Here is a 27637-nt window from a genome sequence, read left to right on the forward strand (position 1 = left end):
CTGAGAGACAAGTAAGCGATTTACTATTGGTGTTCTAGCACTTATTAGAGATCCAAGATAAGTGTTTGCCTTTTATGTAGTTTCTAATATAGGAACAATTAATGCCTTTTTTTTTCTTTTGTTTAATGAACTCTTCGGATGACTGTTTCTTACTTGTTTTATCTCATGATTTAAAAACAAAGAAACACCAGCAAAGTAACCATTTTTGCTACACGAGTAATCAACATGTAAGCCGTGCCTTTTTAGTAGTGTGTACTGAATCTAGTTTTCCTAATAGACAATGTTGTCCAGTAATACTGGGTGCACAGGAAATACTACTTGTGAATACTGCGCACTCAGTATTATGACTTCTGTGCTCTGTGTTTCAGTTATGTGATACTAAAAGCAGATTTTACCACACAGAAGTGCAATTTTAATGGTTTACTGAAACAATGTAATTATTTTTTTTTAACATGAGTTCTGCTTAACAGGCTGGAGTCCGATTGCTTCTGTTTTAATGTAACTGAGAATGAAATCTGAGCTATTAGGTGTTTGTAAGACTTCCATTAGCATTAATAAGCAGATATGAGTGTAGTTTGTGAAGATCAATATTTATTGATCAACCTCAAGAGATAATAAACCTTGATATTAGCAAGGTATGAAATAAAATTATTTTTTATAGGAACTGATCTGTACACATTAACCACAAGCCATCAGAAGCAGAAGTCATAGAAATGTAGAGCTTAAGGAGATATTAAAATGTGACTTAGTCTGCCATTGCTCTGAAGCAGGGCTAAACCTACATAAACTATTCTTGGCAGATGTTTGTCAAATCTGTTATTTAAAAGCTTAAATGAAAGAGATTTCACAGCTTCAAGATGTAGTCAACATCAGTAACTTTTTTTTTTCATTCTCTCTAATATATATTTTCATAATTTGTACTAAAAATCATCTGGTCTTTTATTTTCAGTGTGCATAGAGAGCACTGGTTAATTATTTTATCAAAACAACAGCTTCCCAACCCAGAAATATTCCAAAGTTCACCAAGCTTTCCTTTTGAACTGATGTTTTCTGGAACACTTATCTTTCTCTCTTGAAGTATCTTTGATATTTATACACCTTTCTTAAAACCTGCCTGCAAAATGCCTCAGGTTCTTGGCCAGTAAGCTGGCTGAGAACTTGACAGTGACAAGAAATGTAATTATTACCAGTATTTTTAGATAGAACATGGCCGGTACTATGTTCCAAAACAAGACTTGCTGTATCTGTGCATGCTTCATGCTCCTAATTGTGTGGTCTCAGACTATTTTCTCTGTTTGCAATCTAATAATTCTGAAGTAATATATTTGAGGTCTACTTCCTGAATGCATTGCTTTTAACTGACCTTGTTGATTCTTAGACTTTTCTAGTTTATCACAACCATTCTGAATTCTCATCTTCTCCCTGAGCTCTCCTCACCTTAGCCAGGCACAGGTGGCTTTTTTTTTTCCTTTTTTCTTTAAAGTAGTACTTACTCTTCCCTCACCTGAGTCATTCGCTAAAGATACAGACAGAACTGCTGTAGGACCTTGCTTGAACTGTCATCTTAGGTTGACAGTAAACTACTGCTTAACCGCTCTTGAAGTAGAGCGGTTATTTAACCTTATGGTGATTTCCTGTCAAAAATATTTCTCCGAGATTTATGAGAATGGAGATTTTCTGCTATTGGAAGATTGCAGGTTCTCCTTTTCCAAAGGCATGAAGTGTTTGTTTCCATCTACAGCAAATTCCAAGATACTGTGCTTCTTTTTTTTTTTTTTTTTTTTCCTCTCCTTTCCCTGGTGACTTTTGAACTGACTTTGAATTAGTTTAAAATCTGATATGATTTTCTAGCTGATCAATTGAAAAAACGGCAACTCTGCTTTAAGGTTTTATTCAAAAATACAGATTTGTTTTTCTTCTGATAACTGTGGCTAAATTTCTTCCAAATTGACTTAATAGTAGCACTCATGTAAGAAGGTCCTGCTACATCAAGAAGAGCAGTGGGTAAAAAGAAAAACTGTATTAGATGATTGTACTATTTTAGAACTGAACTGAAAAGAAAACACTGGGAAAACTTCAGACACTTTCAGGGTTTTTTCAGTTGAAAGTTAAGTATTTGGATTCAGACAAATATTTTAATAGCCTGTGATCATTTCTATTTCCATGTCGGTCCAGTATGAATAATCACAAATACTAAAGATAAGTCAATCTAGTTTACAAGTTTAAAAGAATAATGACATTCATGACAGTTAAAAATACTCAGGTTTTTGGAGTGAGAAAGTAGCTTCTACAAATCTCCACTGTCTGATTGTCTTTTCAGGGACATGATTGTTTTCATTTGTACTCGCCTGATGTCAGAATGCAATTCCGTGTTTTCAGTGATTTTTAAAGAGCCCATCTTCTGCAGAACAGGCTTCACTATAACTTCTCTTGTTTTGTCATCTCAGAATGAAAATGCAGTATTTTCACGGGGATTTTTTGCTTTTGTATTTATTTTAGATTACGTTGGTTTCCATGTGTTAAACTCTTCAGTAAAGAGAAGATGCCCTTCCTTTCAGTAATAGTTATCGCTTCCACATCTGGTCTGTTTAAGATAATACACATGTGTTTTATGACTGCTATAGACATACGATTTTAGTTATGCTTACCCTTTATAAAGAAATCAATTTTTTTTATAGGTCCTTGTTGCAACTACAATAATTATCCAGAATATTGGAGGTAAGAAACTTCATATGCTCAATATTAACTGAATGAAGAATAACCTCTACAGTCTACATAGCTCCAGAAACACCAAAGGCAATAAGTAAATGAAAGTGTTCTTAAGACACTGATTAAAAGAACAGAAAACTTAAAGAAAAGGCTTATGTGATCATGCTAAGTGGAAGCATTATAGTCATGGGGTAGTTGGGGGGGGGGGGGGGGGGGGCGGACCTACACAGGTTGGATTGTATGTTGGATGGTAGTACTGCATCACAGGATGTGGAGCACATTCATTATAGCTGGCAGTGCTAATTGGTGCATTGCTAATGTATAGAATGCTGTTCTATACATTTGCATGAGGTTGCTAGATTTTATCATATCACGTGTTTTGGGTTTTGGTGTTGGAACTTGCTTATGCATTTTAGTGATTTATGTACCAACTGAATGTTTACTTAGCCGTGAAGTTTCATGTGTTCTTTATTAATGGTAGCTTTTTTTTCTTGTTAGTTCAATACCTTGTTTCTTGAGGGAGGGTTGTTTAGTTTGTTGATTTTCATCGTCTGAGCTGATAATTTATGTTGTCATACGCTGGGCTGTCCAGTTACATTATTCTTATTTTGTCTTCCTTGGTGCATGACATAATAAAATAACACTAGCTGTCTTTATATTGAAAAAGTTGCCTAAACATTTAAACTCTTTCTTGGGTATTTTCACGTACTTGAAATTTACTAAGTAACAGTGCCCTTAGAAATTAATTGTCTGAAGGTATACAGTGTTTAACAGAACAACTCTAACTTTTTTTTGGCTGTGGATGTTTTGGATACTTTCTTTTAGATGAGGGAATTCTGTGAATGCTCCATCCCCTACCCCCAAAGAAGATACGCATGTTCACATACACTGACAGGAGGAAACAGCATTCCAGTGCTCTTCTCCTTTCCTTTAGGACTGCCTGTCAAGTCCAGATAACTCAGTGATTGCTGTCTTTTGTCACTATTGTAGAGACCTAGAACTAGACCAAGTAACTGCTGTTATGACAAAGTTGGAATCTTTTCTTATACTAAAAGCTCCAATAATAAAAACTGGCTAATTGAGATGGCTATAAAAACTCAAGCGTTAATTTCATGCAGGAGTGAACACGTTAATTCCAAGATTAAGGATTATTTATTCATACAGGTTTTAGAGGATGTTGTGTATCAATGAACAAACTTTTAAATTTCCTTTCCCACTTGAGTGGACCTCTAAATAAACAGTACTAGAGGAGGAGGGGCACACAGTACAGGTTCTGGAGACTCTGTGATCATGTACAAGACTCTGTGGTCAAAGGAAATATGACTCTCATTTCTTCCTCATAGCAGTTCATAACATTCTCTGTGTCATTTTTGATAAAATTCATCTCCGTAACTCTATAGCCCCAAACTATTGCATGCTGGATGTTATCAAACTACTTCCTCAGTCTTCTGCAGTGGCCTTCCCTGTCAACAAGTTGGGCCTGGTTTGCCAACCAGTGGTTTTCCATTTAACTAGTTAAAAAGTAGGTTTTTTGCAAGTTGAAACTGTTTTTTCAAATATTTTTAGTGACCTCATTTTGATGGAAGCTTTCAAAACTCTGGTTTGTTTTTTCTGGTTCCAGGGGCAATATCTTTCATGTAAGAGAATGGTAGTAGTTCACATGTCCGGTATGTTTGTTTGCAAAGATCACTTAGTTTCAAATGCACTGAAAAGAGAAAGCTGACTTTCCTTCTCTGAGTCAGTGTTAGTGGTGCCCAAGCATGCCCCAGTCTGTGAGGAAGAGTGATACGTGGAAACATGGGTTGCAAGTTGGGCCTCCTTGGCACCTTCTTCCATACAGAAGATGTATTGTGCTGTCACTGTAACGAGCTGTCACAGCTTCTGTTTAGTATTTAGATTTCTGTTTGGGAACAGAGCTCCCAGCTGCATTATTTCTCTCCTTAACAACTGCTTTTGGCAGAGCCCTGTGATGCTGCAGTCCAAGTCAGCAGAGCAGCACTGTGTCAGGCATCTTCTTCGAAGCAAAAAAAAAAAAAAAAAAAAAAAAAAAAAAAAAAAGACTTCTCTTAACCTCTCACAGAGCCTTGACTCTTGAAGAAATACAAAAAAAAAAAGGAGTTTTTCTTGTCCTTCTGCGGATTTTTAAATGGGAGTGGTGAAACTGTGGAGTGTAGTTTGTCCTGAACAGGAGCCATGCTGGAATTAAGCGTGAAACTTAGGCTCTGCCCTTGGTGCACTTTGGTAGGTGTCCCCTTCTTTTTGTTTTTCTGTCTGTTTGCAGCACTGTGCCTGTTGGTCAGACTTCCAGACTGTCAACATCTTTAGTTTCAAAGTAAGGCTAAAAATAAAATTGTTTTCTGTTAACTCCTCCATCATCAGACCTGGGTACACTGCATCATACAGTATCTTATTTCAAAAGTGATTGGCGAGCAAGAGGTAATGAATGATGGTTTGATTAAAATAACCAACTTTACTATGGTTATTGTCACTATCAGCATGTGGTTGGGCTTTTTTAAAGTTTTGTTTGATCACTTCTGAAAATAATTTGTGTGGGAGTGATTTACATTCATTTGTGGTAGAGAGAGCTTTTTAGTAGTCATTTTAATAGTAGTTAAGCTTTCCAATTTGTCATCTGCGCTTTTTAAAAAGAACGCTTAAAGTGCAAATTTGAATTTGACATCCTAATTGCGTACACTTATGGATTTGTGTAGATAGGGGAGTTTATTTTTCTACTAGCAGGATACCCAAAGGAAAAAAAAAAAAGATTTTTCATTTTTCTACAGCTACAGGAAAGCATTAGTTGGTCAAATTTGGAATATAAAAGGTTAAGAAAAATTAATTTCAGGTACCTCGCTTGGAATTTTAACATGTATATCTAACAGTAGTGCTCAAATTTTCCTGTAGATTCTTAATCATCTCTTGGAACACTGTGTTACGTTAATCCAAGTAACACAAATACCAAAATTCATTTAAGTATCAAGGATTAACTAAGAATGCATCAGGATAACGGATTAACTTTGCAATATCCAAATTTAAATTAAGGTCACCTTAAATACTGTGATTTAAAGACTTTCTAGAACATTGACAAATAAAGCTTTTAGAATATTGGATAACTTTCCTTCTATCACATATATATATATATAAAATATATATATATATTGTTCTTGCAATATAAGCATTTATTAATAAAGCGAAGTGAAAAGGTTGAATGGGATGGCCAGTGCTATTAATTTTTATATTCTATTTGTCAGTATTTTGGCCCAATCCATCAGCCCTTTAATCTAAATAACTCATGATTAGTTACATGTGAACTGCCTTGTTCTTGAAAGAGCGTTAGTGTGTCTGTGGGGTTGCAGAGCGGACACTAGAAAGGAAACAATCAAATTGCATGCTACCAGGCTGTTGTTTTGTTCACCCACTGCTGCCGAGCCTTTCCTTTCACCCCAGGTTTAAGTGGGGTGATCTTCCAAATGTCCATTTCTTGCCTGCCATGCTGTCCTGGTTTGAGTGACACAGGATTAATTTCTCTTTCAGTAATTTTACTTTTTGGTAAGGTCTCTTCTAATGCTTCGGGAAACTGCACTTCTAGAAGACTCTAGTGTCTGATTTTGTGAAAATATTTACTTTATAGCCAGCTGTGGTATGTGGGTTTCAAGGTGTCAGTGTTTTTGAGCTAGCCAGGTACAGGGATGAGGAGGAGAGAGACCCGGGCACTCGACCTAGGCTGGCCAACAGGATTACTTCATACCATGAACGTTGCATTCAGTATAAATTAGAAAGTTTGCTGAGGAGCGCTCTCTCTTCCATGATGGCTACCACCCTGACAACTCCTTGCCCCGGTGCCAGACCCCTGGGCCCTTCCCTTCCCCCCGAAGCCGTAGCGCTCACAGTGCCCAACGTTTGCTGTCCACTGCTGGGAGTGCACAGCTTCCTGCTGGTATAATCAGCTGAGTATCATCCCTGTATATTTTATATTGGTATCAACGCTGGTTCTTTAGTGTTATTAATGTTAATTATCTAGTCTTATTCTATTAAATCTGTTTATATTTCAGCCCTCTGGTTTCCTTATTTTGCCCTGATTCCCCTTCCCGGGTGGGGAGGGCTCATTGGGTGAGAGAATAATTGTCTAAATGACAATAAACTGATGTGGGTTCCTCAAACCATAACACATGCAGAAGACCTTCAAGGACCTCAGGTCTTGTCACATGCCCTCTAAGATCAGCGAGGGCCCTTGGGGAAGTTGTATGCCTGGAGGTGTAGAAGGAGGGAGGGAAGCTGCCATGGAAAACTCTCAGTTACATGGCTCGGCTGGCTCTTTATGTAATCCTTCCCAGGAGCGCCTGGAGTTGGACGGAGTCCCCACTATTGTTTTAATAGCGTTGTGCTTCTAGGAAGTGATGGATGAGGCACAGTGGGCCAAAGCCGTGGCTCGGCGTCACATGGCCCTTCCCCCTCTCCTGACGGGGAACTTCTGTGAGCTTCCTAGATCCTTTCCAAAGAGGGGAAGGAAGACGGGAATTTCTCCTCCTGGAATTGTCTTCTCTGTAGATGTGACTGAAAAGGAGGACAGTCCACAGCCGTGTCCGAGGGAAAATCGGTAGGAATCTTAAAGCATATGTAATGAAGTTAGAGAAGAAATTATTTTAGCAAGGCTGGTGGAAAAATGGAGACAAACACAATAAAGTATTGCACAAGAGCAGCTCTCAGTCTGTTGCCAACACTAACAAATCTTCAGCACTGAGGTCTAGCAGGAAGTATGTGGAGAGTTTTACAGCGTACTCCTCTGGGCTGTGGGCTGGTATCAGCTGAAGGTCACTGCTGTAGGGAGATACCACCGGGCCCAGAGGGCCTGGTAGCTGTGATACACAGAAACATAAATTGAAACTACTGAGAACATGAGTTTAATTATTTAATATTTATTAGCAGTGGGATTAAGGGCAACAGGAGAACCTGCAGTACGGCCATGTAGCATAGGTGGTCTGCATGAGGATTTTTTGCAACAGACCTTGTTTTTCTTAATTCCTTTGAATAGGCTGAGATACACAGGGGAATTCTTGTGCTGTGGATCAGTATGAGTAACTAACTAGTCTTTTCTTGGTGCGTACCCAAATGATCATTGCAGTTGCTCTTTGGAACTAAGCTTTCCAGACAGCTATCTTAGTTCTACAAAGAATCACTTGCTTTCTGGTATAAACACAGTTTAATTAAGTGTAATTTCTGTAACTGGTGCTTGCAGATTTTGTTTTGGTATTCTGCAATTAACATGTCCTCAAAGGTACAACTCTTTCTTCTTTGTTAAGAATAAGCAATAAGGAAAAAAGATTGTTTTGTATCCCTGGAGCGCTGTTTTATCCTTGGGTCTGCCTGAATGCTGAAGGCAGTAAATAGAAGTTACAGGATTAGTTCTGATGGGAGATTCAGTTCTTTAGCTGCATTTTATGGCCTGTTAATAGAGTCAACGTGACGGACAATACACAGAAACCCTGCTATGAGTGTAGTACATGCTAAATACGTATTTACATTTGGGTAGTTCATATTTTTCAAGCTTCCCGAAGTAAATCAGGAGGCGTCACCGCTGGAAAAAGCACACATGAAAACGCCTGGGGGATGGCGGGGCTGGCGGGGAGCAGCCGCGCTCCCGCACCACCATCTGCCGGCATTGCCCGGCCTCGCATGGCCCGGCCGCCTCCCGGGAACCTCCAGCCTTCTCCTGCTTTATTCCCCACACCCCCTCTTTTTTTTTTATTGTGAGGTAAACAATGAAATATTTAATTTAGGAATTTGCTTGGGGAGGAGGTGTATATGTGTGTTCTCTGTCAGTATTTATACATGCTGTGCGTGTGTTAGAAAACCCCAAAACCAAAGCTACCTCGTCTTTATCAATTGGGCATTTTTGTTTTGCAAATTATTCCTGCTCCCCCCAACCCACCCCACCCCCCAAGTTCATCCATTCTGAAATTTAGTTTTAATTGTCAATTTAATTGTACAATTTAATGTACAAAATTTGTCTCAAATTTAAATGGAGCAATTACTTTTTTTTTGAGTGGACGGGTCAGAATATCCTTCTTTTTGTAATCAGAGCACAATACTCTACAAACTTTGAAAATAAATGAATGGTGCAAATCACACAAGAATAAAATACAGCTTGTTACATGCTGAGGCCTGCACTGTTAATACCTTAAGAAATTACGGAACTTCCTTCAAGTATGGAAAATCTAATTTTGTTTTCAAACAAACCTGAATCTTTGTTTTCACAGTGCCGTTTGCTTTTGACTTGAAAGCCTAATTATTCTTACTGATTCAAAGTGAGGATTTCCAGTGCGGAGCTGCCTTAATTAAGGGCAGGTTTGTCAGCTCCTGTACTAATTTAACAATTGATGACCCATGCTCTTGTGTTTTTGTATCGCAGTGAATGGTTGTTGGAAGGTTTGATACTGTAAAGAATATTAAGCCTGCTTTAAATAAAAAACCCAACGAAAATCCTAACCTGCAGCTATACTTCAGAATGGAAGGTACGATGACCTGTGTAGAAAACATTTCAGTTTTATTAGCGTAACTGTACAAATACAATTAAACTAATGAAGTTTTACCAAAAGAAGTCTGCTGCCCATGTGTTCCCAGTGGAATAAGATGGACTTTTTTCCTTTTTTTTTTTTCTCCTTTTTTAATTTTTTTTTTTTTTTTATTTAGGGTTGGCGTGTAATTCAGATAAAACCTAAACTTAGAAAGAAAGGGGATCGGGGGAGTGGAAATTCATCAGGATGAGTGCCCATAACGTGAAGACTAGCAAAGAATTTGACAACCTATTTCTGGTCTTAGAACTTCTCCATGTGAATGAGCATTACATCTCTTTTTGCACATCCCAGTCTACATCTGTATTTAAAACCAAATAAGCGATCCCAATAATCTTTTTCAGTTTTTCAGCTTCCACTAAGAGGAAATATTAAAAACAATACATCAGGTAATTGGGAGACTTCTTAAAATTGAGTATGTGGGGGATTCATTGCAAAATGAAAATAAAAGAGCACGCTCTTTAGCCCTTACATCATGTGTCCTTAAATAGTTGATGGTTTTCAGTGGCATCTATGCATCATTCCTGATCTTTCCACAATTCAAATTACTTATGAGGAGCAATACTGAAGTACTTTCTATCTTGCTATTCCGTTCTAATTCTTGAACAGTAAAAATGGGAGCTTGCCCCAAATCCTCTCTAGTTTCACTTTCTTTCTTGAAATCCTTCCCTGCTTTCCTTTTTAACTTTGTCACATTGTTTGGATGAGGACAGATTAGATTTTAAACAGTCTCCATACCAGCAAAGGGAGACACAAGCCTAAAGGGGTTTCTCACATGCAGTTGCTATGAAAGATTCAGCTCAGTTGGGCTGGAGTGTGCAGCAACCTATACTGTTTATTCTGATATTTCTGTCTTTCAGCCTCTAATCTTTTCAGTATTTTGGGAAAAATAGGGACCTAAACTCTTTAGAGGATGAGAGTTATAAGTATTTTCATTTATCTGAATTATCTGTAGGCATTTGTGAGGAATCTCATATCTGGTATTCCCCCAGATGAGAATCGAAATTGCTCTGTCTACTTGTCCTGACTCCTCAATCCTCAGTCTTCTTTTAAGTAGAAGCTGAAGTGCCAGTGTGGCTGCATTATACAGGCTGGTTTTCCCCAGCCCCCTAATGTTCTCCTGCTTGAGGTCTGCAGGGCAGCTTGGTTCCATTTTTGCACAGTGCTTAATAACGTGAGACATCTTTATAGCGCTCTAATTAATGATCAGCTGCAGTGGTAGATGAGGAAAAACTAACCAGAAGAGTTAGATTCAGTCCATTCAATGAAGTGATTTGAAGGGATTTATCACCAGTCATTTTCTAAGGAAGGAATAAATTATGTGTTTACACGTAAGTTTAATGTACATATTCTCCTACATCATTGGTGTGGACGTAAGCAATTTATCTTTTTGGGGTAGGATAGTAAGGAAAAGTTATACTTCCTTTTCTCGTTACCAAAAAGCCACTCCCATGTTTGATTTTAAGATTGGGCTGCCCCTGAAGAGGTATTTTGAGGACAATTTTAAAAAAACATAGCTTTGGCTTCATTTCTCTCCAGCAACTAATGTTTTTTCAGGTAAGGCACATGTGCTCAGTGTTGAACAATATTGTAGCACAATAAGGATGTTCTAAATACTATATGCATGGTATGTATATTTATAGGAAGTAATATCTCATAGTGGCATTGCAGGTTATGATAATGTAAGTGTAAAACCAGTACCCTATTTTATGTTTTACAAGCATCTTTTTTTCTGCTGAAGAGCTAATACCAAGTTTTCAGAACATGGCAAAGTGATACATATTTTAAGAATGTGATTTCTTGCTGCTTTCAAGTCAGTGGTAAGCCTCTTGAATAATAAAGTAGCAATATTATTTTGATTTCTGCAGAATACTGCTTTATGGCATTTCTGTGACAAGGCCTATTGAGAAGTTCAAACCTGCTTTGTTTTCCATCAAGTACCTCTTGGTGCATACTGAAAATTATTTAAATATAGCATAATATATGCAAATTTATGACCTAAAAATTAGGAAGCGACTATATGAAGGTTGTTCACATGGTTGTAGTTCAGCACTTGTTGCATCTGCATATTGCTAAAACCTCAAACTACATCACTGTACACCATTCATTCTGCAGGAAACCTGTCTCATTCAGTGCTAAAGATAGATGTATCATGTTGCAAAGAGAAGGTGACACGAAGAAAACATAACATTCTTTTTCAGTTTAGGGGATGAGACTGGGTTGCCAGAGCTGTAAGTTCTGCTCTCGCGTGCTATGTGGATGCAAGAGGGGAGAACTCTGAAGGGAATGTTGCTTCTGACATTGCTAATTTTATTTTGAATGCTTAACTTTTGAAGATGAATGTGTGTTTATTGTAATTTTTGTATGTGGTAAGAAGTGCCATAAAAGTTAGCCATTAAAACATTAAAATTATTTTTAAAACGACAGAGGAAGTCAGTATCTCAAAGTGGAATAAATCAAAGCACGAGGTAGGCATTTTGTTGTGTTCACTTGTGTCACAGTTTAGCCTTGTGACTGTGTAATCTCTTCCTTCCGTTATATGTTAAGGCTGCCAAGGATAGCTGACGTTTAATTTTTACAATCTAACTTGACATGCCTTTTGTTGTGGTGGGCGTCAGGGAAGTTACGTAAAATTTCGTATTTGGAGCAAAGGATACATGACCTTTTGTCTGTCGTACTGTATGCACTTTATTCCTACTTGACATAATTTTTCAAGTTGCTATGCCCTTTTTCAAGACGCTTTGCTGTTTCGGTTTGAGCTTTAAAAAGCAAACAATGTTCTCTGCTTACTTTGTAATGTGTTTCAGAGAGTTACACAGTGGTTAGTGTCTCTTACTTTTTTCACGCTGAGTAAAGCTACAAGAAGCTGTTGCTTGTGAGGAGAATTACAACTGTGTGTGTAAGGGAAGAAAAAGGAGGATTTGACTTTTTAAACGGTAGTTAGTGTGGGCGTCCTGCTCAGGTTTATGTATGAGATTCATGGTCTTATCTAAGCATCAGGATATAAATTATTTATTGTTTATTTTCTTCATCTTCTAGAACAAACAAGAGAATGTAAACTGGGAGAAAAAAAATCCTACTATGTGAGATTGTTTCCCATATGCCCAGGGAAAGGAAGAAGGATACATACAAATGTTTAGCATGTGCAAGTTTCTTGGTACACGATTGGTTCCCTACTTAGGAGTGGAATTCAGTGAAATAGGACTCCTCTTTTAAAAACAAAGAGTAAGCGCACAACAAAGGATAAGTGATCAAATGATTAGCCAGAGGCTAATAGGAATGCAAGGGAAGACTGACAGATTGCATATTAGGAGGAAATCTGATCTGGAAATTAATTTGAAGCTTTCTGCAGCTGAGGCTGCAAAAGAACTAATCTTGAAATCTTTCTGAAGGACATATATCTGTAAAAATTCTGACTTGCAGAGTATAAAGTATAATACAAAAAAGGCGGCTAATGGATAAATAAAGTTGAATTATAATTTAGAGGAATTTAGCCGCCCTCCCCCCAATTTTTTAAAAATCTGTCTTTGCTTAGGGTGAAATATGGATCTGCCTGTAGCTTAGTGTGAGAAATTGTGTTAATTTACTTATAAGTTCTGGTGATTTAGAAATAATGCTGTAAGGTTCTCTGTGGTTGAATCTACATTCTGTTGTATGCAAATAGGAAAGTAAAATTAGGACAGCAGACAAATATCTCACCAGACAGAATCAACAGCTATGTGTCAACAGGGAAATATACTTGAATATTGGAAAAAACAGAGCTTTTAATTATGAAGGAGTGAATATTTCCTTATTTAGTGACCTACCAAATGGTTTTAATTTAACCTTGCAGTAGGTAGATGTCACTTTGTATTAATAGAATTTGCTTTCCTTATAGAGACCACATTCCCTTTCTTCAAAATTTAACATTAACTGCTGTAGTACAGCAGTGTCCAAGTCCGCACTGTTTTTTATGGTTCAAAACATTCCTTTAAAAAAACCAACACAAAACCCAAACAAACTTATTAAAACATCAACTTATGTGAGTTTGCTGGTTTACCTCTTTAAAATTTATGTTTTAATTTTGAAGCATTAATAAATAAACCACAGTAAAATTCTAGAGAATTAGTAAATATAGAACAGTAAAATTTGAATACAAACGATGACTTTTTGTCAAATTTTAAATGTAACTAAACTTTTGTTGTCACATTGCTAAAATCACTTGCTGTGAAAGGATGGAAGTAAGTTTCATGTAGGCTTTGATATTCGTTGAACCTGTTTGTAAAGCTTAATTTTTCTGAGTAATTTTCTGCTGGTTTTTATTCGTATACATACTTGCTGCTTATGTAAAAGAAAAAAGTGACATGAACAGTATGTGAAGGTATCAGGTTAGTATAAGCTGTAATTGAAAAAAAAAAATCTTATTTATGCCTTTGATCATTTCATATAGTAAAGGAGAAAAGTGATACCGTGAAGTAGCTTTTGGATTTATGTGTATGCATGATTGCTTTCCTCTGAATAAAATTATAAATCGTTAATTTCAAGTCAATACTCCTGTAAGAGTAACAAACAATTTCTCTTCTGATTCGCACTTCTTGTATAGTTTTGCACTTTATGTTGTTACTGGGATCTTCTTGGTGGTGGGTTTAGCAAGAAGCAGAGATCTGTCACTATCTCTTACCTCTTACAGTCACAATCCTCTTACCTCCGAGAGTCAAACCATCCAGTAGATAGAGAACCTTTCAAATCTTTCTCTTGTCTCTAAATTTCTGTCATAGATTTATTTAGTGTAACAGCAATTGAGCAACAATGAAAACTGAGTCTTTAAAAAAACCCTATTGTTTTGATGGAAACAAATTTTATTATTTACTCTCATCATTAACAACGTCTTATAAAGAGTAAAGAGGAAGGAGAAGTGCTACAGCCTTGTAGCCTGTCCTTAGCCTGTGGGTCCATATTCCCAGGTAAAAGGTCAGGCTTATATTTTTATATTGTTTTGCCTTTTAGTCCTTTGGATTATGTTTTCCTTGCTTCAAGACTCACATCGTAACAGTCTCTTTGGAGGCGTTAGCTAACATCAGTACAATACTCAGGGATTTGCAGCTATTTTTAAAGGAAGCGTATAAGAAAATAAATTCTGATTCTGGTGCCACGGTGTCTAATATACATCTGAGATGTTACAGTCATTACCGCTTTGGTTAAACCATGCTAATTGTTACAAGCAGAGATACTGGTATTCCTCTACTAAATCTGTTGTGCTTCTGTTTGCAGCTATGTCATCCTATCTTTTAATTGTTAAGTCTGAACTTCCTGGTGCTGTTGCGGAATTCCTAAGTGGAGACAAGAGTGGGTAAGGAAGAATGCTTTATACATTCTGTATTTGTCTTGAAGAAGAAAGTGGTTCAGGACTGCTGGAGGAGATGGGTACTGACACTTCCCTCTGATCTCGCATGCTAAAAAAATTAGTTATTTACAGGAGTTCTTGGAACATGAAATGTATTTGGTGTGTGCAAGCCCTCTGCAGCACACACACCCGGAGTCTGATTCTTTCCTCTTAGCAATTTCCCATCAGACGACCTTAAAGTCAGTGGCAAAACTCCATCTACAGAAATCTCCCTTCCGTAAAAATGTAAAATGGGAAGCAGGAGGGAGAGGAGGAGAAACATTTTAACTGCTGTCATGTTATCATTTCACATATTTCAAAACCACAGTACAAAAACCGGCAGACATTTAAATTTAAATATTTTGTTGTCTTGCTCCAGTAATTGGACTTGTTTTGGGAAAAATGCCAGGTTTCCAGACTTGGTTTCTAATTCTGTAACTTGGCTCCCAGTAAAGAAATTATTCTTCGCAATTGAGCTATAAAGCTGCGTGAAAGGACGGTGTCCCTCAGATTTCTGTCAGAACTGTCGCAAGAAATCTGTGCCTTTGCTAAGACAAACATTGCAGCTTCTGCACTGAAATATCTGGTTTGAGTTGTTCCAGTGCTGCTGTCATTCACAACAGCGTATCTTAGATTGTGTTATGGCTGTTTTTCCAGACTGCTATTTTCAGATGTTTTGAGCTCAAAACTTTCTCTGGATTGAAATGTGGTGAAATTGTCTCAAGGCTGTGTGATGCTTGTATTATTCCTGAATGTCGTGGGTGAATTTTAGGGTTGAAATTATTTTTTTTAAAAGGTGCTTTAATTCATTTTTAATTTTGTCATTTATAATTTTCCATTTTATAGCAAACATTTCAAGAAGTAAAGTGTGGTGGTAATCTTGCTTTCTGTCTTTCTGCCCTCCTGGCCCTTGCAATAATATGTTTTCAGTAAGGGGCCCTTATTTTTTTTTTCTTAATTATCATGTTTTATACATGTATGTAATTTTTAGTCTGCTAACGTACCTCTTCCAGCTGTGGTAGTCACCAGCTTTTCAGTTGGGTGCTATCACCTTCTCCTTCAAGATCATACTTTTAACTCCACTGTTCCTATGCAGTGGCGTTGAGCCTGCTACCGTATCTGCTGCACGTCTGTTCCAGTCTGTCCCCAAATTTAGCATGTAACATCACTTACTACTGTTTTTAATTTTATGTCAGTTCTGTTTATGCAAAGTGACTTTTCCCAAAAGATACATTTTAAACTAACAGCTTATGAAAACTCATAATAGGTAGAATCTGGAGGTCCCACGTGCATGCATACTGCTCAAAGGATGGTTCTGCCTAAAAAAGGCAGTATAAACAACTCTTCGATTAAGCCGTCTAACACTCCTGCCAGCTTTAGCTGTTTATCAGGGTCCTAGTGCAGATGTTCTGAATGCGAACGCTGGTGGGCACAGACGGATTACGGTGGTTGAACTGGTTGTTACAAGTCATCTGAGCCATAGTAGTTCTCAGTGTGCTGCCAGCACTGCCACCATCCATACTTCTTCCTTGGCTGAAATTAGAGTTTGAGATGGGAATGAAGTTCAATTTTGCATTTAGAAAGAGCTGAAGTTGTCCATAGGAATACTAACCACAGTTCAAGTGGTAAGCTGATTGTCAGCCTGGATCTTACCCTGTTTCTGCCTCTGTTATTGGGAGTTCTTCCATTGATAAATGTTTATTTGACACAATTTGACTCCTCTATTCTTTGCCCAAGCAAATATTTCACATGCAGTGGTTAAGCAGTATTCCAGGTACACGCACACAGCTGCCCTTCTCTGTATGCCCACTTCTGTATTTCATATATTTTGTCATACTAATTGCCATGGTAGATCATGATCTTTTGTTTCTGTGTATTTCTTCACAGATGTTAAGAGTAGTTTTTTTACCAACAGAGTTTTTAAATTTTAGGAAATTGTCCAACAAAAATAGGTAATCAAATATCAAGCCTAAGAAGCAACTTACTCATGCAAAGGGCATAAATATTGACAAACTAGACAAATCAAACTAGATTAAATTTCTTTAACTGGACCAGTTGTTTCCAGATGTGGTTGTACAACTGTTCTGTTTTTGTTAAGTCGTTACAGCATCTGATATGCTTTTATTTGGGTGCAGAATTTATCTTTTAACTGTAGTTATAACGTATCAAAAGTGTCAGTTAAACTAGCTGTAAAAATATTTTCTATGCATAAACCCTCCCAAGCCATACATTTGGAAAAGCCATTTAAAGCAGGTTTTACGTATTGAATTATTTTTATAGGTAAAGATTAGCAGGTGTGCATATGTTAGAAAGGCTCAGAGCCAGTGTATAATACATCTTCATGTCTTTATTAAAAAACAAAAACGTACAATATGAGCATTTGTTAATTGTGAGTTGAGATGTTGCAGTCTGTCTGCATAACAAGAATTCCACATAGTTTTGATGACATGAGCATAGTTTCAAATGAGGATTGTGTTAAGAAGTTGTAATTTGTGAGCCCTCTGTTAACATTTAATGACCCTGTCAGGAGGATATGATTGATGCAATTAAGTTGTCTTGCTCGTGTGTTATATAATTGATATGGACTGAGAGTAAGATCCTAATTTAGAACATATGAATCTCTTGTCCTGTTGCATTCAGGAATGAAATTAAAGCGATTTATAAATGTCTGCTTTTAGTTAAAATATGGGGGAGGGAAGAGGAACATCTGCATGCCAAAGCATTTTCAGTAGAGTCAAGGATTTATATTCCATATTTCATATTTGGAACGCTTTTATCATATAGGATTAAATTTGCAGATCAAACTGATTTTAAAGGCAATATCAAAACATCTTTTCTGCCTTTGTAACAACAGTATTTTGAGTAAGAATGGCCAAGTTTTTGGATAACTGGTAAATGGTCTACTATTCAGTTCTTTGAGGTATTTTTTAATAAAGAATCCATATTCCAAAATGACGCAGTTCACAAAATTATTTTTTTCTCCTTCCTGTCATGTCATTGCAGTTTTTCTCTCTCTTTTTCCTCCCTCCCCCACAAATCTTTTTTAATTTGCCATAGAGTAACCAAAATAATTTTTTTCTCTGTCCTGCTTAAGTTGTGAGCTATGATGGCAACTGTGGATTTGCTGCATGCTTAGAATCAGGAGACTTAAAGCAGAGGTCCCGCGTGTGCACATACTGCAGCATTCATTATACTTCTGCCTACTGCTGTGATGCTGTTCCTCCTAATCTGAACATCCACCATACAAGAAAGAAAGAAAAAGTTTAAAAAATGTGAATGCTAAATGATAACAACGTGAAGCATACTACAGCAGGAAGGTGATCTTGGCAAAGTTGCTTTTTCACTGTAGCAGTAGCAGACCTAGGCTAGTAATATGTTTTTTTGAAGAGTGATGTATTTTTAATATAGACATTGTCACTTAAGGGTTACTTTGATTTTGATATGGCGAAGATGCCCTCAACCTTGACATTTCTCTGTTTTTGTATTGCATATTTTTTCAAACGAGTGATGCTAGTGGTTGTCCACGATGTATGACAGTAGTTAATATACCTATATGGTAATTTTTCTTTAATACAGGTGTTACGCTACTTTCCTTATGATAACTTGAGGTGCTGCTTGTTTATTAGGTGCTAACCATATCCTGGACTAAATAAACTTGAAGGTCAAAGGCCAAGGTGTTTATAGGTAGTAAAGTTGAAGGCTGATGTGCAAAATGTTTATCAGTACAGGATATGGTTATTACCAAGTTAGAGGGAGCCATCCTCAAGATGTTTCTGTTTCTTAACAACTTCTTCATCTGTACTTTCCTCACTTTGGAGATGAGATTTTGATACTTTGAATGGATTTTAAATGCATTAAGACTTCATATGCCTCTACAATTTTTTTTTACATGCATAGTTTATGTTTAAACATTGTAGCAGATTTCATTATCATAATTTCCATCCCTTCTGTCCTTTAATTCTTGTGTGGATGTATACAAAGAATGAGTGATTGCTTTGTGCAAAGTTAAAGATGAGAAAGTCCTCTTTATTTCTGTTCTTGCATATATCACCTCTGGACAGCAAACAAAATTTCAAATTAACTGAAAGTTGATTTACTTGTTTTCTTCCATTATTTGAACCCTGTGATGATAGGTGTAATGAAACTTGGACAGAAGAGAGAGTTAGTATGTTTAGAAAACATAACTGAATTTCCAAACAAGTAGGATGGGTAGTTTAGCTTTCTGTTTCACACCTCTTGGAAATGGTAAGGAACTAAGGTCATGTAGGAGTAATAAAGTGGAAGGGAAGTTCAGCTGTAAGTGGGAATTAATGTTTCTGTTTCTTCCAGTTGTGTAAATACGCAACTCAGTGTAATACAATTCAAGATAGATATACATATAGTGTACTCTATAAGTACTTCTATTGGAAATCCGTAGAGTATGAAATACCCTTGCCCTCAAAGCAGTGGCTTTGAATAAAGTTAGGGATTTGCATATTGAGCTGCTGAGAAATAATGTTATTTCTCAGCAGGCACTTGCCTATGCAGCATTGCCTGCAATGCTGGGTCATTATGGGATGGTGCTCTGCTTCCTCGTTATCCAGGAGCTCTATTTTATGTCACAGTATAGAAACTAGGGATACAAATTCGTGTAAATAGCATGTGAGACAGGAAATGATTTTTTTTCTTGTCGTAGCAGTTATTTTGTCTAAGGTCACAATTTTAAAGTAGAACACGTTTTTTAGGACTCTTGAGCTTTGTATCAATCATAAATAGATTTTCCAACAGGTCTTGGTACCTTGATGGGAGGCTGCTGCTGCTGATTACTTCAGTCTGCATTGTTTTTCCTCTTGCACTTCTTCCTAAAATTGGTGAGTAATTAAAGGAGAGAAGCGAATATTATTCTACTTTAGTAGCAATTACAGTTGAAGACTTTAAAACCTTAATGGGTTATTTATTTATTTTAACTGGCAGGGGGCTGGTGATGGTGGGGATTACTTAAGTTGCTGTAGTGTGTTCTGCCTTCCAGCCCTGCCTAGTTAACCTATTACTTGGGTTGCAGTAGTATTTTGTCTGCAATACTAAAATAAAATCTTTACAGCAGAACATTAAAGAGCTGCATTTACTTACAGCATGCCATTAGTGGTAAGCCAGTTCTAATTCTGCCCTACAAAACTACATAAATGATCTGTGACAGGCAGTTGGAATGTTGTTATTCTGAGTCCTAAGCCCCAGATACCAAGCACTGTAATAGAAAACATGCCTAAAATGTAAAGCTTTAGCTGTACATTAGGATCACTTTCCTTATAAATTCTCTTTTATTTTTACTGTTATTTTACAGGCTTTCTTGGCTACACAAGTAGTTTATCATTTTTCTTTATGGTGTACTTTGCTCTTGTGGTAAGTTAAAAATCTGTGCGCAGCTTATCTATTTTTTTTTTCTTATTGTTTGAATGTTTTCATAAGCCCGGTTTGAAATGAATTGTCTTCCCGTCCCCCCTTAACTTTTTATGTGAAATTGAGAGTTTTCCTTAAGTTCAGTATGTGCCTGCTTGGACAGATTACATTTGTTTTGCTGAGGCATGGAAATGTATAGGAACTTTCAGACATGTGAAAAGATTTAAAATAATTATATTTGGGACTGGTAAATGTAACAATATTTTTGTTTTGCTGACGGTGCATTGAAGGGAGCTGGCACATATTCTTTTGTATCCCTACTAGTAATGGAATGGAATTCTGTTTTCTTAGCTTCTAACTATTACTTACTGCAACTAGTGCAGAAGAAAATTTAATATACTCCAAATAAATTAAATTTACATGTATAATGGAGTGACAGAGTTCAAAAAAAGGCAAAGAAAACTAGAACTTCATTAAGGCAGTTTACAAGATTCATTAATACGTCAATGACCTTATTCTTCTTTCCCGCTGAAAGGAAAAGTTCTTTTCTCTGAGCCACATGGGGTTTTTTGACCCTGATGGTCACCCTCTCAAGGCCCCTGTGAAGTAGATGTTTCCAAATATCAAAAGTGAGACCTGCTAGGCAGATCTAAGAGGGAAAATGTGCCTTTAAGTTGCACTATTTTTCTTTTTATGGGGAAAAAGTGTGTTAATGCACATGTGTAATATGTAGTACAACCAAGCAACTCACACTCTGTCAGCTAGGTATAGAAACAAGAATCTTATTTGGGAGCCTGGAAAAACGTTCCCCCTCTCCCCTGTCATTCTGGCTTGCACTGACTTGCATTTAATACCTGTTTTACAAAGGGATAAACAGAGTTGAAGGCAAGTTGAACAAACATGCCATCCAGGAGACCAAGGCAATCCATTAGGAACTAAACCATGTGATAAAACCAAACTTCAAAGCTGTCAAAACATCTCCCTAGGGTATCCCTGGGGAATTGCAGTGTTTGTAGGACCTTGGGAAGTATTCTTCCTAAGCTGAGCATTGAGGAGCAGCCACAGCCTCTCCAGAGTTAATGGAAATTCATTTGTAATATTTATAAATTACCTTAACTTTTGACCTCTCTCCTAAAATTTATCTTTTTTTTAAAAAAAAAAAAAAAAGGAAAAGAAAAGAAAAAGCACTAACTATAATGCTGAAATAGGCCTTCGGCTGAAGGTAGTTGAAGGTGTTTTAAAACAAGTTCATCTCGTGGATTTCTATGGGAATGTGTATGCATGTCTGAAGAAAGTTGTTGTAATGGGTGGATGCATTTGAAAACAATTTTGGGCTCAGAAAAGGCAAGTGTGTAAGCAAGACTTGCGTGCAGACATGTCAAGCTGGGATGATTTAAGCTAAGGTTTAGTTTTGATTCTCTGTCAAAAAAGTAGGTAGAAAGTATAAATGACGGAGGATACAGACTTCTGGATTTCTTATAAAATGGTTACATTTTTATGCTCTTTGTTGTGAACTGACAAAGAAGCAGCCACAGTAAATCTAATTGAGGTCACAATTTTTATAAGCCGTTCTGGATATTTAAAGAAAGCTAATACTCTTCACAGAATATTTTCTCTAACTTCTTTAGGCACTGAAACTCAAAGGCATGAACTGTGGTTTAGTTTTCATATCTAATGGCTTTGAAGGGGGTGATATGTGCTGTTGAAATGGTGTTTTAGTTTGCACAATGTTAATTTCTGTATAGCAGATATGTTTTAATTTGTTCCAGAAGAAAACTATGTTAGTCATATGGAAGTAATACAATTATATTTTGCATATACAATAATTCTGTGCATTTTCAAGTGCATACCATCTGTTCAGCTTTTTGCCAGCAAGCCGCAGTTTTACTACAGCCTGCAGAAAAAATAGGTACAATAGACAGCATATGTCTTGGTCAGTATAGTCTAGTGAGTGCACTGAGCGAAGGTCCAGAGACTACTCTTTGTTCTCTGTACTCTGCTGTGGGGCTTTGGCAGGGCACGTATCTCCTCTCTGTGCTTCAGTATCTTTTTTTCTTCAAAGTTAATATAGTGGTTATAGTCCTCACTTGGAAAAAAGTGAAAACGCTGAGATGAGCTGATCTGGGAGAAGAACAAATATATGTAACTGTTAATTCAAAGCCAGATTTCTGTGAGGTTCTGAGCGCTTTTGTTTCTGATTGTTGAATGCTTTCCTGACTTGAATCCTAAGTGAAAAGAAATTAAGCGTGATCGTTAAACTTTCTTTTTTTATTATTACCTTCCCTCTTGCTATATTGAATGTTGGTGAAGAGTAAAGACAGATTTTTCTTTTTCGTGGAGACAGCCCTATTGGTAGCTTGCTCAACAAAGGTGTTAATGATTCCTGATGGTATTTTTCAAAATCTCTTGTTTATGTTCTCAGAACAAAATGTGATGCAGATTGGGAACCTGTCGTATGTAATGAATGATGTTATGCACAGAGAGCCCCTTTTTGCTGAGTGCTGTCAGTACTGCTGGAATAAAGGGATTTCTGTTTTCCCTCTGCAGGATACGAAAAAGCAACATCACTGAGAACATTACAACAGTTTGAGCCTCTAACTTTATTTTTTAGCAGTGTTTTTGCTGTGGGTTTAAAATACCCTATTTCCACTAGAACCTCTCTTTAGGTTTTAGGTTTTTTCACTTAAAGTTTGTTACGCTCAAAGGACAACTTTTATATGAAATAGGCTTAAAGTTGTAGAGGAAGATTGTGCTGTCTGCATGACTGCTCAGCTAACTGGGCTGGCTGTGCTGCCAACTTAAAAATTTCTTCCAGTTGCTGGGACCTCATTAGAAATACAGAGCAGTCTACGATTGGAAACCCAAACAGATTTGAATAATTAAGCAGGTGGGCAAATATAATTACAGATTTTAAATGCACATAGTGCATTTCGTCTTCTTCTGTTACCATTTTAATCTGTTCTTAATCTGTATTAATTTCATTTTAGAAAAAAATGTTCTTCAGCTTTTTAGGTTTGGCTTTTCTTGTCCTCCCTCTGCAATGTTTATATATATCTTTGCTCTTCAGCTTGCAGGAAACCCTGCCCCCACCACTGCCAGGCACACTGTACTTTCCCCAAAGCTTGCACTTCAGCTTCATCCACCTTTTCATTGCTCAGGAAGCCTATTCCAACCTTCGCCAGAGCTCCCACAAAGCCTTCTACTTTGGAGCCTTCAAAGTGTCTCCTTCATTTTCCCTATCTGGGTGCCTTTAAATACAGAGATCTCCTTGAAAAAATATTTTGCCTCCTTGCTCAGCCTCATAAATGTCTTCAGCTAGACATTTGGGCTAGACAAGCTTGGGCTTCCTGGGGAGATAGCACAGCCATGGTTGTGGCACTACAGCGGCAGCAGTCTGCATCTGTGTCTCAGCTCGTAGCTTCTCACTGCTTAGTGTGCAAGAAGGACATGAAGCAGGGGTGACCCATGTGACAGTCATGCATATGTGCAATACAGGCCCAAATTACATTTTAGTGTTTGGTCCTTTCCTCCTCCTCCCTTGACTGCTCTTCAGTTGAATTTCTTGATGTACTACCAGCATGTCCCTTCTTACACCCTTCCTCAGATGAGGTTGTAGCTCACATTGCACAGAGGGAGGCAGTTTAGCCAATCAATAAGCAGGTAAGAACAGATCTGCTGGTATAAAGCAGTGCCAGTTTCCATTGATAATCCTTTTTCACAGTTTGCAGACTGCTGTTGAGCAAGCTACTACCTAGTTCCATACCTTGAGTTGTTGTGAGTTGTTCTTAGTTATGCAATTTAAGATGTGTGTTATTGCCACAATGGACTCAGTGTGACATGTACCACAGTTTCCTTTCCCACATTTTGTCCGGAGGTAGTATTTGTTTGCTTCTCCTGGCACTGGTGACAAGAGGGAGCATCTAATCCTTATCCTCTGGGAAACACCACTTGGCTGCAACCAAAAAGTAGTTTTCTGCGCCAGGAGAAGTGCTCTCTTCCATGTTATTCTTCTTGTGAATCTGAGTCTTTAATTAAGTTTTTAATTACTTGCTCTAGGCTTCAAAAGAATTATAACCTCTAAAGCCAGACAACTACAATAGGAAATTAATTAGGGTGAGGAGAGCAATGCAACTATCATTTTAAACTAGGTAACACTTCTTATTTTAATTTCCCTTTGATTTTCAGCCCTGTTCCTTGGCAGTCCCTAAACCAGCAGGGTGTAGCTAAAGCCCCAATGACATTCTGGGACAATAATTGCATTTATTGTTTTTCCTTTGCTTTCTAGTCCAAACCATATGTTTCTGCCTTTTAAGATTAGCCCTAGGCTCTGCTCTATCTCTGTTAAGGGCTTGTCTGCTTAGGGAAAGAGTCTGGGATAGCTAACACAGCAGCTATTCTGTACGGGCGGCAGTTAGTGTGGAGCACAGAGAGAGTGAATGTGGAGTGCTGGTTGTATTTCAGTTAGTGTCAGAGCTCATTTCAGTGCACCACCTCCAGGTAGGCACGCCATAAGGCTGCCAGCTGTGCATAGTAAGCAGCTGTATGGAATGGCACTGACAAGTTTTTCTGTCAAGTCTCCTTCGTGTGGCCTAACAATCTAGCAGTCAAGCCTGCTAATTTACTATGGGCGTAGCTCCCTGCTTTGTATACCGACAGTCTGATGGTTTAGCTACATCTATCTAAATTTAAACTGATTTTTAGGGTATCATTCATGCATTAAATATGCTGTCTTTGCAGGTTATGATAAAAAAATGGTCGATCCCTTGTCCTCTACCTCTAAATAGTGCCATAGAGACTTTACAGGTAAAGTGCATGCTGTTTTGAAGTTCTTCTAATTTTATTAGTAACTGTAATGCTTTTTTTACGTTAACACTTTCAGAATGACTTGTAATTTAAATTCTTCTTTTCTTAATCATCACAGAAACTAAAAAGATTCATGTCTGTGGTTTGGGCTTATTCTTTCATTATGCCATTTTTTTGCATGTATGTCCCACAGGTTTCAAATTCTACTGGAGATTGTAAAGCAAAACTCTTTCATCTTTCAAAAGAGGTAATCTCTATTAACAATATGCAAACTTAAAGGGAGGGGGTGATTTTTAAAGAATTGGGGTTTAAACTCTATCCAGGGTAAGCTATTCTTCTGTAAAAGTAGTTATAGGCTGCTGAAATATTTCCTATACCTGTTGCCAAGTGTTATCCAGTCTCACTCTTTCTTTTTTTATATGGAGGCTGGCTGTCCAAGTTAGCATTTATGAAAATATTTCACAAATATGACCAAAGTATAAAGTATAACAGATGCAGTGGTGGTCAGCCTCATGATGCAGTCAGATCAAGCCAACTTAATATGCCCTTATAACTCAGTGCTACTTGGCTGTGTGCACACTTTTCGTTCCTTGCGAGGTAGAACAGGTTTCTTGAAACAGCCTGGACCTAACCTTAGTTTTTTCTTACCTGAAGCTAATTCTTCAGGCCTAATGCAATCTTGTCCATTTCTCTGGATGCCAGCTCTGGTATTTGTTAATTAATGTGGCATTTAAATCATGTCACCACCTATCAAGGCTTGCAGGAGAGGAACTATCCTGTAGAACTCTAGTCTCTGTGGGGTGAAGAGGAAGGGAAAAAGGGAAGAATAAATCTGGGACAGGCTTGTAGCGTAGTGGAATTTAGGATGGACGCAGTTGGTTGCATTTGTCTGGAAAACAAAATCCACCCCCACCCTTCCAAGAAAAAGATGGGGGGGGGGGGGGGGGAAGCTTGGGCAATGCAAACATGAGACAAATGTTATCTGTAGATCAAAGAAGAAATTCTGCTTTGACCAGAAACATCTACCGTGAGATTCTGGCCTTTTGTCTGGCCTTTTGTGCTTTGAAGAATCTTGGGACTCATCTCTACTTCTTTTTCCATTTTATCAATAGAAAGTGGTGTATTTTTACCAATATGGGCCTGATTATATCAGCACAAAAGTGTTTGTTACAGTTCAGCTTATTCCTCTTGGCAATTGAAGTAAGCTATACTAGATGATTCATCTCTGCTATTACAAGTTTTTGGAATAATATACCACTAATTGTGTGGTTGCAGCTTTAATTATATAACTATCTTAAAACTTTAGATGCCAAAGCATGTTGTATTTTCTGGATGCTGTATCCAAACTTTTGTGAAGGAGTAATAAGAAAATAGTGAAGTCAGGATGAAGGAATCGGTAATTTGACTGGTAGCTATGGGTATTAGCATTTAGAAAACTTCTTAAAAAAATTTCATGAATGATACACTGACTCTGGACCAAATCCTAATCTTTTTACTTGGCCTCAATATAGTTAACAAAGAATCTTTCAGTTGTTGGCTTATAGACAGCACGACCTCTCCTGATCATGGTGTAGTAAGCCATGACCAATTGAAAAGGTCCATTTTTTTGTGGAATGATTCAGAGACACCATTCTGTGTTGTGGAGATTTATCTCAAAGCATTAATGTGGAAAGATTTCCACTAACTTCCAACACTTGAACTGAATTCATCCAGATATTTTTCCAACCATCTGTTATAACAAACAACTTACAAGATGTTTCTCTTCTATTTTAGAGTGCTTATGCAATACCAACTATGGCCTTCTCTTTTCTCTGCCATACCTCAGTCTTACCCATCTATTGCGAGCTCCGCAGGTAATATATGAAAATACATGCAATATTAAAATATAATTACAGTATTTCTGTAATATTTTCCTTAAATTACTCTTGAATTTTTTTTTTATTTTCAAGTCAGTGCCATCAAACAATGCAAACTAAGTAGCTTTCTTGTTTTTTGGAAAATGTACAGTTTTGGTCTGTACTGGCTTTTCCTCTCTTACAGGAGAGAAAAGTAACAAATATGGTTCCATCATCAATGTCAGTACATTGTCCTGGCCTGGACAATCTGGAGAAAAAAGGTCATTTGCTAAGGTACTTACTAGTTAACTTTTATTGCTGTAACTGAATCTGCATTTGGCCACATCTGATTCAGTGGTTTTTTTTGACCCAGATTCTGTTCCTGGCTCTGAATATATATCATCCTGTATAAATCAAAATTTTGATTTAAAAAATACTCTGGTATGTCTAAATTCCCTACAAGATGGGGACAATGTTAGTTGTCTGCATGAAAAGTGCCCTTTAATTACCAGATTAAAAATACTTTAAAAAACCCTAAATGTTTTTGACAGCACAGACCTCAGCAGATACTCTGTGGCCGTAAATTAAATGGGTACTTTCTTATGAAAGGCAAGCTGCAGTTTTGGGTTTTGTTTTTTATTTTTTTTTTAATGTAGATTGAATTGTGTTTAATAGTCCACAATACATATTAAGCATCACTAATTTTCTGGGGTTTTTTTTTTGTGTTTTAGTCCATCCAAAAGTAGAATGCAGAATGTAACTGTCACAGGAATTGGTTTGAGTTTCTTAATTTACTTTATGTCTGCTCTGTTTGGGTACCTGACGTTTTATGGTAAGTATGGTAAGTCCTCAAGTATTCTTTAGAACGAAGGCTAATAATAAATGATAAATGCATTCTGTCTGGAGTACTTCAGGCTTGTTTGTGCATTGATACACTTGAATCCTCAGAAATCTTGTTCCTGTGAAGACTGAAAACATGC

The 27637-nt window shown here is 37.3% G+C and overlaps 1 protein-coding gene across 4 annotated transcripts in view; it reads left to right on the forward strand.

Moving 5' to 3' along the window:
* SLC38A6 (solute carrier family 38 member 6) overlaps nucleotides 1–27637 on the forward strand; it is a 41641-nt gene that overhangs the window by 6700 nt on the left and 7304 nt on the right. Inside the window, exons 5-12 of one of the 4 annotated variants that reach the window (XM_074583705.1) lie at nucleotides 2679–2718; nucleotides 14532–14610; nucleotides 19411–19493; nucleotides 19964–20022; nucleotides 24757–24822; nucleotides 25016–25069; nucleotides 26596–26675; nucleotides 27389–27489. In XM_074583705.1, coding sequence (XP_074439806.1) covers nucleotides 2679–2718; nucleotides 14532–14610; nucleotides 19411–19493; nucleotides 19964–20022; nucleotides 24757–24822; nucleotides 25016–25069; nucleotides 26596–26675; nucleotides 27389–27489 — 562 coding nt within the window. Of the gene's footprint in view, nucleotides 1–2678; nucleotides 2719–14531; nucleotides 14611–19398; nucleotides 19494–19963; nucleotides 20023–24756; nucleotides 24823–25015; nucleotides 25070–26595; nucleotides 26676–27388; nucleotides 27499–27637 lie in introns of all 4 variants that reach the window. The other 3 variants (XM_074583703.1, XM_074583704.1, XM_074583701.1) reach the window with 3 other exon arrangements.

Source organism: Larus michahellis, chromosome 4 (genome assembly GCF_964199755.1).
Source record: "Larus michahellis chromosome 4, bLarMic1.1, whole genome shotgun sequence".
NCBI lineage: Eukaryota > Metazoa > Chordata > Aves > Charadriiformes > Laridae > Larus > Larus michahellis.